The following is a 13,253-nucleotide window of genomic DNA, read 5'->3' as shown; positions in this document are numbered from 1 at the left end:
GCAAATCCACCTCTGAATGACTGAAGAAAAACAAAATGAAGACTTTGGAGTGGCCCAGTCAAAGTCCTGACCTGAATCCTATTGAGATGTTGTGGCATGACCTTAAAAAGGCGGTTCATGCTAGAAAACTCTCAAATAAAGCTGAATTACAACAATTCTGCAAAGATGAGTGGGCCAAAATTCCTCCAGAGCTCTGTAAAAGACTCGTTGCAAGTTATCGCAAACACTTGATTGCAGTTATTGCTGCTCAGTTATTAGGTTCAGGGGGCAATTACTTTTTCACACAGGGCCATGTAAGTTTGGATTTTTTTTCTCCCTAAATAATAAAAACCATCATTTAAAAACTGCATTTTGTGTTTACTTGTGTTATCTTTGACTAATAGTTAAATGTGTTTGATGATCAGAAACATTTAAGTGTGACAAACATGCAAAAGAATAAGAAATCAGGAAGGGGGCAAATAGTTTTTCACACCACTGTATATATATATATATATATATATATATAAGTGATTACTGTGCAAAGCCATAATCCATTCTTTATTTCTTTATGTTGAAGTAGAAGTATGTAGAATATATAAAAGAAATGGGAGCAATGTTTTACTGTGACAAGCTGCAAAGAGCCCAAAGAAATTTAAATTATAAAAAAATTGGTTGTTTATGTAACAAACATAGCAGCAACTTCATTTCCCCTCTCCTCGTTTCTTCCAACCATTTAGCATTCAGCATCACCGGTACAGTATAGTAATCACCAGTCTGACCATCTGTCATCATTTTCACCTGTTTCATAATGGTTCATGCCTCAAGTTAAAATTCTTTTAAGCTTGAATGATTCATAGGTCATTGTGTGGTTTTACCAGAAAAAAAAAAACTTTTATCTGAAACTGCTCAGATACAGGGACTGGACGGAAAAAAATCCTACAGGAAAGCCTGGAGAATTATTTTTCAAGACTACATTAAAAATACAAGAAAGTCTAGATCTTTGGATGCAAAATTAGCAAAAAAAAAAGTAGTGGCTCAAAACCTCTGCACTTTATTATATATTAAAACTATGTGTAGTTTTGTTTATAATTATTTGCGAACAAATGTTCCAGGATTTACAGTTCATTATACTGTAATATTCTATATTGTCTTGAAAGTTAAATCACACACTCCAAGCCTTTTACATCTACTTTTTTGACCACTAGCCCAAAACTTCAACTAAAGGAAAAAAGTTCAACATGAAACATGGTGATGCTTAGAAAATTCTACTACGACATCATTTTAACATGAAATCCAGTAGTAGCGACCACATAGTTGATCTCAGAGTAATCTATACAATGCAGTTGTGCTGCACTGATGGTGGTATTAGCATGAATGTTGAAGCTTTGCAAGCTGATCTGTTTAAACGGTCAGGCAATAAAATCACAATGAAAAAAAAGTCAATATAGGATTTCATTCAAATATAAATTGAGGCAGTATTGAAGGTCACAAGATGCATATCTACGCCATTCAGAGAGATGCATAACCACTAAGGACAAATTACTTTCTCAAAGTCAGTCGCATGAATGTTCCGTGACTTATCCTTTCAAGTGACGTTATACTGAACAGGAAATAAATGGGATAAATAATGCAGAGACATACCCTAATCTACTCTATAGTAGTGTACTGTTTGTGTGATCACGGGAGACAATAATTTCCAGGCATTTCTCTATACTGAGAACATAATGGACAATCTGTTTACTTAAAAACTTGGTTCAGTGGGTAATAAAAATAGAATGCTTTCATAGACTTAATTGTAAATTAAGCTCTAATTTTCTATAATGGGTCCATATATAGAACATTTGCTTATTCATCACAGACATAATAATTTGGTTAAAGTCGCCCTTGGATCACAATCAAGCTTTAGGAAATGTAAAGAACCAAATATATATTATTCTTATGTTATTCATATTTAAATAAACCAAAAACCTTCTATGTTTGTTTAATGGATACACTCCTGTTATGTAGTCAGATCCTTTAAAAAATATATATTTTAAAATTATACACTTGGGTATACGTTTGATTGCCATTAAAAGTTCTCATTAAAGGGGAGAAAAGGTTTATTCTAGTCTGTGGTAATGTTTTATATGTTACAGTGGCAGAAAATTCTTTACTACCAGACAAACATATACAATACAGAATCCCTGAGTATACTTATTCCTTATCTTTTTGTCGTGGCTTCCTATTAATATTTCGAGGCTATAAGTTTAATTTCGCACAAGCTTTTAATTTAATTTGTCACAGCTATGCGTAGTAATTAAAAATGAGTGAATTTGAAGGAAAATAATGAATTAAATCATCGTGGGCAATGAACCTAAGCGTGGAGATGGTCAATAATGAAACACATTACTACCCTGGAATAAAGCATTAACACATATCAGAGCATTGCAAATGGCTTTACCATTAGCCCATGTTACATTAAAGCAAATTCTCCGCTAAACAAAGCTAATAGATGCTTTTATGTGTTTCTTTCAAGTAATTATCTAAAAGATAGTGATAAAGTGTCATTCCCACAACATATTAAGTCATGAGCTGATGGCCTAAAAATTATTGATCACAAGCTCGAAATTTTTATTTAACAAACCCCATATTATTGAATATTATATAATAATATAATATATGGCCTTAATTAATCAATTACTTTGTGACCACACCTTAATTAAAAATAACCACTGTGTCACCAAGTACAAAGTATCATTGCATTACAATATTCCAATAGTCCTCATTTACCCATTTCGCTTTAGACTTCATGGGGCAGAAGTGATTTCTGTGATATTCACAGACTCAAACTAAAAAAATCAGTTCTTAAAGAATGAGTGATCAAGCAAAGCCAGCAACATTGAATATACCATGTGATTTTTACATAGTCGAATAGCATATGAATAAATATCATCTGAGGCAATTCTTGAAGATGCAAAAAATGTAATTGAAACAGGTCTGAATGAATTCCCAATTGTTCTGGAGACAGCCAGTGGCGATTTCGCAATCATTTATACAGGAGATTGAGGAGACGAAAAGAAGTGAAAGAGAGAAGAAGAGGGGAGGGGTTGAGGAGGGCCAGGTAAAAAATTGTTATATAATCAGAGTAGATGTGAAATGTGTACGTACTGTATATATCCCACAATGCCCAGCTGCTTTAGGTCAACAAGGCTACGAGAGAAGAATGATGTTTCATGGGCAAAATTTCGAATTCAGAAGTGGAATTGAGTAGCAAACAAAGACTCGCACATTTTCTCTACAACCCTCTACATACACAAAGAAATGGAGGAATAAAAAAAAAAAGATGGGACACAGGGGAAAGATAAGAAGAGTATTAGGAAATAAAAATGAACCAGGAGATGCAGGGAACACCCATGAAATGTTGATGAGGATGAAAAATATCACTGAGTCATCATTCATTGCTTCCTTTCTCTCCTTCTGTCGTCTCCTCATTAAGCAAGGTGATGCCATTCATTCATGTCTTTGATGTCCATGGCCATGAGGGGCAAAGGGAACAAAAGACAGCATGGGATGACTGTGCTCTCATTCTCCCTACTCATTGCAAATCTTTCTTTCATTCCATCCCTTTCTCATTGCCCTGCCAATTATTCCCAAGTCACTATTACAATTGTGTGTCTGTGATCAAAACGAATTGCAGCAGTAGTTCCTTGCCCTCTCATCCACTTTTGCGGCTGTTTGTGTATGGTTATAATAGTAATGAGAGTAGTGTGATACCTTTCTAGGCGGAAACTGGGGCAGAATAATAATAATTGTCAGCAGGAGTGAGGGATGCACCTTACCCATGTGTCTAAAGGTGCTCCGAGGAAACGAAAATTGCATAGAGTAGGTCAGCATGGGTCAGTACCAAGTTGACCAAGTGGCAGAACGTTAAATTGCAGTAAAAACAGTCTTTAATAAATGAATACAGGGATGCAGCATTGCCAATTAACCACTTGAAGATTTAGATTTTCCACTTTACAGAGTTACAGTGAAACAGTATAGGTTTGCACTTAGGAGTAGGAGTACTTGCCAGTATTGATCCCGATCATAAAATGTACTTGGTAACATTTATGGATTGTATACAATATTTTATGTTGTTGGTTTATGTTTATTTGGTTTACAAATTGGCCATGAACTGCCCTTAGGCCACAAGGCAAATATTTTATAGTGGTAGCAAGGATGACTTTAAATGAAGTGTATCAGCTAACAACATTAGTTACATTAATTTGAATGGGGTTGCAGTGGAGATAAGTAGGCGTTATTTGACTTCAGAAAAGCATTTCCGTACAGTTATACGTTATTTATATATATTATATATATTTTCATTGCATCGGAGTCCTCTGTCCTTAAATACTAGTTGTGTTTGATCAGTATACGCAGGAAGGGTTTGTATTCACCTATTATAGACATTTTTCCCACCCATACAGACTCTGCTCATTGTTCCTTCTGTGAATTTTATATTCGGGATTTTTTTTATCAGTTAACTTGCATTCTAGAACAAGCCTGTAGAAGTTTCTTTTGATATTTTTGCAGATCACAGATTGCTGTTATTTTACCATTTGTAATTTGTTCACAGTGTACATCTGTAGCCACAGATGTAGTGTACATGCTGCCAGCTACTACACTGTTTCATAACTGTGAGGTCTTTGTACAAGAACGCTCTGGTCTCTATTATGTTCCATAACTGTGGGGCTTTGTAAAAGAAAGCATTGTCTTTATTATATGAGGTACTAATAAATAGCTTGCATCTTTTGTTCAAAGTAGTGGGCATGGTGGGTAATAAAATAGTGGCACTATACCATTCAGTGCAACATCTCCTTGGTTTCTCTCTATCATGTAATGAATAAGCAATAAATACTGCTTATATTTCTTAAATTTTATAAGATGAAAGAAGGCTATACCTGTGATTTTATCTATATGAGCTTAAAATGAAAACTGAAATCATTAATCACACCAAGGTTACTTTTTACAAGGGGTCCTTTACTTTTGCACATGATAAAACAGAAATGCCATACAGGGTTACTGAGTAATCAAAAAGTTTGCAGAAAGTTACTTGTAGCTACATGTGGCTCTAGTACAATTATTTCTATCTTTTCAGAATTAAGGAGAAGGAAGGTAATAAGCATCCAGTGTCTACAGTCCTTTATTCATTTCCCAAAATGATTAAACTTGTGTCTCTCTTCTGACTTTGTTGAAATTTAAAACTGAGTGTCATCAGCATAAAAGGGGAAGCTAAGGCTGTGTTTCCAAATGATCTTACCCAAAGGTAAGGATATAAGGAGAGAAAAAAAACAGTGGGGCTAAAACAGAACCTTGCAGAACACCAAACTTTGGAATGTTACAATTAACATCTGTAAACTGATAAATAACAATCGGCCAAATAAGATTTGAGCTGGGAGACAGCCTTTCTGATAACTCCTACAGCATTTTCTAATCTAGAATTAGATACAAGCAACAAGACAAATCGGTAATCAGAGGCCAGGAGTAGGTAATTTACCACTTTAACCAGTGCTGCTTCTGTGCTACAGCATGCTGAGCCCCAAATCCTGACTGATATGTGTTTCATGAATGTTATACCTGTGTAGGTATGAGCATAACTTTTTTCCTACAACCTTTCCTATGACCTTGGAGATAAAGGGGAGGTTTGATTTTGCACTATGGTTGGACAGCTGAACTTCAGATGTTGAAGTCAAGTTTTTTATTGGGTGCTTGATAACTGTAAAGTTTAGGTACATAGCCATTGTTAAGGGAAAGTAAAAATGTGGGTCAGGATAGCCCAGTTGTTAAGGCTTTGGGCTATGGTTCGAAAGGTCCCAGGTTCAAACCTCACAACCACCAAGATGTCACTGTTGGACCCTCGAGCAAGGCCCTTTACCCTCAACTGCTCAGATGTATAATGAGATTAAATTGTAAGTCGCTTTGGATATGGGCATCTTCCAAATGCCTAAATGTAAATTTGACCAGTATGTCCTCTTTAATATGTTTAGAAAACAGACTTTTGTCTTTTTAGATTCTCATCTCTGTTCATCTGTTCACCATTTTGAACCAATAATCTTATTCTTTCCCTTTTCTCTCTTTCTCCTTCCTTCAATAAAACATGAGTACAGAAATTTCCGGAAGCACCTTCGAATGGTGGGCAGCAGAAGAATGAAAGCTCAGAGTGAGTCATTGTGTGTGCATGTACAGTATATGAGTGACTTATTAAGTGCATGATTGACTTCATTTGAGCATTGTTCATTTGTGTCTCTCATTTATGTTTTGGTATGTACAGGCATGGTATTGCGTTTGCATAAGTCTTATGTGTACATGGATTGCTATAAGAATGTGTCTCAGTGTGCATGAGTAAATATGAGCATTAGTGGTATGTGTGTGTGTGTGTGTGTGTGTGTGTGTGAGTGTGGTTCTGGGTGGTCCTCTTCTTCTTGATGATTATTACGATAATGAACTGGAACTAGCCCTTGGTCTTTCACTGTGTGCTGAGGGGTTTGTTTAAGCGGGATACGAAGAACCAACAGGGAAATTGAAACAACAGCGTTAAACTAGGCAATGATGGACTGAAGGTGAGAAATGTGTGTGTATATGTGAAGCTGTGAAGCATGTGGTTAGTGGTCCTGGCATCTCTACGTCATGTGTGACACATATTATGCGGGCACAGTGTGAGAGAAGTGTGTGATTGAGGGGAGGGAGAGAGAGAGAGAGAGAGAGAGTGTGTGTGATCATCTCTCCACCTCCACTAGCCTTTGCAGAGCGCAGGGCGAAGAGCTTCAACCGCTCCTGGAGCGACCCGACCCCGGTCAAGCAAGACTCGCTACCCGACTCAAAAGACAGTGAGTCAACCCATGAACCCACCGTGCACACTGGACTGATTACACACATGTACAGACACATTCATCATGTGGTCAAGTATATGTATAAAATGCACATGTATATATACAGACACCTTATTTGTTCGCAACCGTAATTCTAGGACTAATTATAAGAAATTCTCACGCTGCACATTAAAGACCTGTATGACTTTTAATGCATTTTTTTACAATTAGTCCTAAATAATTCCCACGCACTAGCTAGTTCTTTATGTTTAAATAATAATAATAGCATTACCAAGAGTCCAAGTAAGCGTAATTTGGCCTGAGGCGAAAAGAGTGGCATTCTTCTGTGCCTGCTCTCCCCTGTTCTCAATATATGACCAACCCAAGGAGCAGAGTCACTTAAACGGTCTTGGACTCCTGTTGATTTACTAGGATTCAAACTAACGAGTAGATTTGTGCATGTGGACTAGAAAGCCGTATAGTACAGCAAAAAAAATTGCAAGCTCAAGATTTTTTACTATTTGTAGACAGGAGCAAGTGATAAGAGAGAAAGATTTTCAGATCAAGTGGACACTACTCCCAACCACCGACTCAGCCAACAGGTCTCCCCAAAAATGATAAAACTGTGACTCTTTGTGTTTTCTATTGGCTCGAACTTCCATGGTTTGTAAATTCATGGTACAGTATGCGCTTGTTCTTGACTGAAGGCCATGTTTAGATTTGGTGACAATATTTATAGGAAAAGATATTCAGGGAAAGATATGTAGATTCTTAGAGAATTTTTTTTTTTTCTGGAGTCAAAAAATTCATATTGCGATACAGAATTTCCCATAAGAAATAATGTAAATGCAGATAAACCGTTCCAGACATTTAAAGATATTACCAATATTACCAATTTCCAACACTATAATCATATTTTACGAAAAATATGAATTAGAAAAGACATTCATAATGAAATAAATATACATTATATATACATATACATTTGCGAAGCTGCTTTGAAGGAATGAACATTGTTAAAAGCGCTATATAAATAAAATTGAATTGAATTAAACCTCACTGAACCTTGATGTCTTGTTTTTTTTTTTTTATTTATACCAAAAGTCTTCTTGCTATTGTCCTTGATAACTTCAAAATCTTGACAAAAAAAAAAATAATTTAAACTCGCTTTGTTTGGCTTTTCACTGACGCAATCACGTTTTGAACGGCTTTCAGAAAAACTCGCAACTTAACCGGCGTTCAATTCAGTCCTTGAGTTTGTATGCCGAAAATGTTTAAGATGCTGATTCAAATCTCTTGCGTAATTGGAATTCTTAAGATGTAAATTTGTAAAGTAAGGGCATTTGTACGAATGAATAAAACAGGATGATATGGGAAAGGCTTTTCCCCACAGCATAAAAACCCCCAACTAAAACACAAGCACAAATCTTTGAGGGGACCTATTATGCAAAAGTCACTTTTATACTTTCAGATGGGTCTCCAGTGTGCGTGTACTGTATGTGCGTCTACAACCAAAAAAAGGGAGGAAAATATTTTCCTGCTTTTATTTCCTCCATTTTTCTGAGGTTTAAACAGGCAAATTAGTTTGTCCCCCAAATGTTACCTCGTGTAAGACAAGCCTATGTTTCTCTATTAAGGCGTGGCTCAGTAGTAGCTCGTTTTCATGAGCCTGGAATAGTGCATTTGGAAGAAAAGTGAATCAGAGGAAGTTTGAGGTATGAAAAATGCATTATCTAAGTGGTATTTCAGCTGGAGCATTAACAGACACACTTTACGAGACCTTTTAGAAATAATAAAATAAGGGACCTTTAAGCCACAACAACTAGGGAATGGATGCAGATATTCTGTCAAATCTATTATAATGTAAATGGATTCCCCCCTTATTTTTCAGCAGCTTTTAAAATACTGTTCGATTCAGTACATCCCAGGTTACGGTAACAACTTAATGTACCCAGGGGACATTTAATAGAAATCATAATGCATGTTTACTGTAGGAATCATTTATGTGACTACAGACTGAAACGTTTAGAGCTTTTGGGTAGCGTCCCATGCACATGCACAGATCTACTCATGATCAATCAGTGATATTTTGAAAGCTTAGACAACTGTTTGATTTGAGAGCTTAAGGTTTAGGTTTATAAAAGCACCCCCCCCCCGTACCGGCCATAACAAGCCACTTATTACACTCTCACATGCACACACACACACAGAGTGCTGTGCTTCTTCTGCTGCTGACTCTGACCTTGTCTGTTTGTCTTCTTCTGAGTGGGGCTCTGTCTCCAATTTTGTGTTCCTCACTCTCTCTCTTTCTGTGAGTATCTGTCTCAGCTGGAATGTCTAGGGCTTCAGACTGTGTGTTCGTATGTATGTGTGTATGTGTGTATGTGTGTGGGTGTATGTGGGCCAATGAGGGTGTGTGGGAGTGTGTGTGTGTATGTGTGGTCTGCAGATTTTGTGTCAGCATGTGACATCCTATATGTGTAGTTTGTAACCGCTTTGTCTCTGTGTGCCGCCTACGCTATATGGGGAATTTGTGTCTATGGGAAGAGGGAGCTGTCTGATTGTCAATTTGGTCTTATTATCCAAGTGTTCATTTCTCTTTATTCTTTCATTCCTATGCTGCCAGGTATTTTTGTGCTTTTGAAAGAACTTTCCAGATTGTTGATCTCTTCATCTGTTCCCTTTTGCCATCGGTGTCATGCAGTCTATGCACTACGCTTAGTCTGCAGCTGCTGTCTGTCTATCTGTCTGTCTGTCTGGGAACTGACCTGAGTCTGGGGTGTTGTGCTTTGCCATGTCGTGTTGTGCTGTAGGTGGAGATCTGCAGGTGCCGTCTGCTTCACAAGACGAAGGAGGCTGCAATGACACGGGCTGGGAGGAGGAGAAAGAGATGGAGAGACTGGCCTGTGAAAGCGATGACTTCATCCCTCCTAAAGTCATGGTGAGCTTTGCCAACTTTTCTAACGAAAAAAATCAATCAGGAGGCTGAGCCGAGCCTTAGATTGCTTTAGTTCCGAGTGATTTATGTCTCACTGAGATAGATATGAAATAAGTGATGTACTATATACTGTAAATATATATTTTTTTGCCATTTTACTTCTGTACATCTTATGTACCATGGTGCATGCATGAAAGACATATATTTTACATATATATTTACTTTATAACTTCTTATTTAATGCTTGCACATACTTTCAGATCTATTGTGTTACAATACAATAGTTCCTAAATGTACTGTTGCAAATCATAAAAGAGAGCTGGCAGTAGCATCGCATATATTTCAATTTGACATTGGTTTCAGGTTTCATAATATTATAAATAAGGCTCCTGAAGAGGTCAATACATCTCGTCCACTGCCATCTCTAATAAAAATGATTTAAATGGCAGTTTAGTCTGAGAAGGTGTTTACAGCCTGTCTAGGACGCTTGCAATAGTAAAAATGTGTCGGGCAACCGCCTTGTCTTCTTGACTGGTTAGAGGAAATAAAATACTAACTAATGATTTAGGAAGTGATCTATTTTTTTTTTTTTATTTGATGCTTAGGGTCGATCGATGCCCTCCCACAGTACACATAAACCATTGCAAAAACTAATAGAAATAAAAGAATTGCAAAAGAATTCTTCAATACATTATCAAAACATTCGGCTAATCTGTAAACTTTGTTAAAGACGTGTGGCTAGAAAAAAAATCATAAATGGAGATCACCTACTGTAAATACTTGGTGGAATTGCATTGGTGAAAAAATCAACGGTAATCAGAAACGGCTCCAGTTTACTAGGGATTATAAGGATTGGAGTTTGGAGCAATGAAAAAATTGCTTTAGGGGGTCAGGTCAAAGCTCAGCAACATTATATGTATGGCAATAAAATGAAGTCACATGATGACCTTAATGTCCTGAATGAAGTTATCTATGGAGTTTTTTTCCCTGATTACGCAGGCATATTGCAGGACTCAAATTGTGAAAGAGTGGTTCTACTACTGAAAGATCATATCTTTCAAGATATTTATTAGACCTGTAGAACTGTAGACCCAAACATACTCTGTGACAAACATGCAATTCGCCAATAACAGCAAAAAGTAAATGAAGTCAGGTTTGAGAAGACAAATCACACTACTGCACCACCCAAGACGCTAATGACTGTCACTGTGTTTTTCTTTTCAGTTGATATCATCGAAAGTTCCCAAAGCAGAGTACGTCCCCAACATTATTCGCAGAGGTGACCCTTCCATTATCCCGATACTTTATGTAAGTCCACACAGCATAAAGCTCTAGTCTGTCATGAACATGGAATGACAATATAATCGTGCACAAATGAAGCAAGTTAACATCCAGAGGTGTGGACTTGAGTCACATGACATGGACACAAGTTACTCAAGACCCAATAAGACAATCCAAAACAGAAAAATTTTACTGTTTTTAGTGTTGAATGATCTCTTGCCACTTTACACTTTCATACCTGAGTGTAAACCTTTTTTATATATTTATATATTTATATATTTTGTAAAAAACTTTGCATCTTCTTCAATATATAGTTGCACTACATTGCTTTGTACCATGTGCCTATTATAGTTATTTATGTATTACCATGGGAAAAACATTTCGTTTGGCAAAGTAATATCCTACAACAACAATAATTATTAATTTGGTAGAATTCCATTGTATAATATTTGTATGTCAAAGTTAAGGACTTGGAACTAGACTCACGAATCATACTTTTTTACTTAAGTTTTGACCTTGGACATGTTGGTCTTCACTTAGAACTTGTCATAGAAATTGTCTGTTTTTCTTTGACCTTGACTTGGGACTTGTCTGTCTTTTTTTGCGTCTTGACTCGAGAATTATCTATCTACGCATAGCTCAGTAAACACGAGACATTTGTTGAATAGTTAAATCTATGCCAGTTTTGGTTGGTCCATCAAATAAACTGTGACATCAAATTTATGTTCATAGGGGAACAATTTTATAACATTTTATTGAACATCCTTACTGATCAGACATAACATTAACACCATCACCAGGTGATTTGATTAACACTGATTATCAATTATACACCATTAAAGTGGTGACAGGATCATGGGCAACCTAGACTCACCCATGTCTATGGGGACCAAAGGCCAGCCCGTCTGGCCTGATCCACAGACAAGCCAATGCAACACAAACTGTCAATCGCTGGCCAGAACAGAAAAGTATCAGAACACCCAGTGCACCACAGCCCGCTGTGCATGGGACTTAACTGGCAAAGAGTTGAAGGTTGTTGACCCAGCCTTCAAAATCCTCAGATCCCAGTCTCATTAAACATCCATGAGATGCGCCAGGCCAACAAGCCCAAACCAGGGAGGACCCACCTCACACAACTCACAGCATCTGAAGGATCCAGATTCATGCAGATTTGGTGTTTCCAAATTGCCCGGAGGTCCTACCAAGGTTGTACAAATGGGAATAAATACAATGGTCACCATTGGCATCCACGGTCCCCACCTATATGGGTTTAATGTCAATGGTTTTAAAGCTATGGCTGACCATTGTATATATTTGTGAGAATTTTGCCACACAAGGCGGCACGGTGGCTTAATGGTTAGCACTGTTGTCTTGCAGCTTCAGGTTCTGAGTTCATTTCCCAAGTAGGGTCTGTGTGCATGGAATTTGCATGTTATTTCAGTGTTTGGTGGGTTTCCTCTGGTTTCTCCAGTTTCCTCCCACAGTCCAAAAACATGCAGATTTGGCATTCCCAAATTGCCCGTAGGTCCTACCATGGTTGTACAAATGGGAGTAAATACAATGGTAACCATTGGCCTCCACGGTCCCTAGTTGGACTTCAAAGGTTCCTAGATGGATGGATAGACTGTCTCACATATCACTACATTTACATTTAGGCATTTGGCAGACCGACTTACATTTTCATTTCATTATTCATCTGAGCAGTTAAGGAATTAGGTGGCAACTTAGTGGTCGTGGGGTTTGCACCTGGGACCTTCCGAAGCGTAGTTTAGTGCCTGACCGCTAGTTTAAGTCACTAGTCCGGGAACACAACAAAATATAAAATTCAAAGTACAGTTTTTATTGAATGCATACCACTTTCACTCTATTGTAAAATTATAAACTTCTTAAGTCAAACCATGGTAAATTAGGGTCTTACTTTTAGGTGTCTGTTAAGTTTTTTTTTAATGTTCAAAGGTAAATTCTGCAAACTTAATTAAGATTGTAAAAACATGTTATGTCTAAAAGACATTCAAAACACCTCAACGTTAGATATCCCTTGACCAGCTGAATGAAATACAATTGAAAAACATCCATAAAAATCTTTTTAACAACGTCCAAAAAAATCTATTTTGAGTTTTGAATTATTTCCAAATATGGTTGTTTATAGATGTTTATTGGACATTTCTCTTAAAACTGTCTTTTAAACTAATTCTGAAAGCAATCTAGACGTCCTTGGGAGGTTTTGC

The 13,253-nt window shown here is 37.0% G+C and overlaps 1 protein-coding gene across 1 annotated transcript in view; it reads left to right on the top strand.

Annotated features, from left to right (window-relative positions):
• The window catches only part of nsmfa (NMDA receptor synaptonuclear signaling and neuronal migration factor a), a 44,544-nt gene that overhangs the window by 24,658 nt on the left and 6,633 nt on the right, over positions 1 to 13,253 (top strand). Inside the window, exons 6-9 of the mRNA XM_053479147.1 lie at positions 6,105 to 6,157; positions 6,735 to 6,824; positions 9,620 to 9,747; positions 10,969 to 11,052. Of these exons, the coding sequence (XP_053335122.1) occupies positions 6,105 to 6,157; positions 6,735 to 6,824; positions 9,620 to 9,747; positions 10,969 to 11,052 (355 nt within the window). The remainder of the gene's footprint in view (positions 1 to 6,104; positions 6,158 to 6,734; positions 6,825 to 9,619; positions 9,748 to 10,968; positions 11,053 to 13,253) is intronic.

This window comes from Clarias gariepinus, chromosome 19, assembly GCF_024256425.1.
Source record: "Clarias gariepinus isolate MV-2021 ecotype Netherlands chromosome 19, CGAR_prim_01v2, whole genome shotgun sequence".
NCBI classification, from domain to species: domain Eukaryota; kingdom Metazoa; phylum Chordata; class Actinopteri; order Siluriformes; family Clariidae; genus Clarias; species Clarias gariepinus.
Note: the sequence above shows the minus strand (reverse complement) of the source record. Positions and strands in the feature narration are given on the sequence as shown.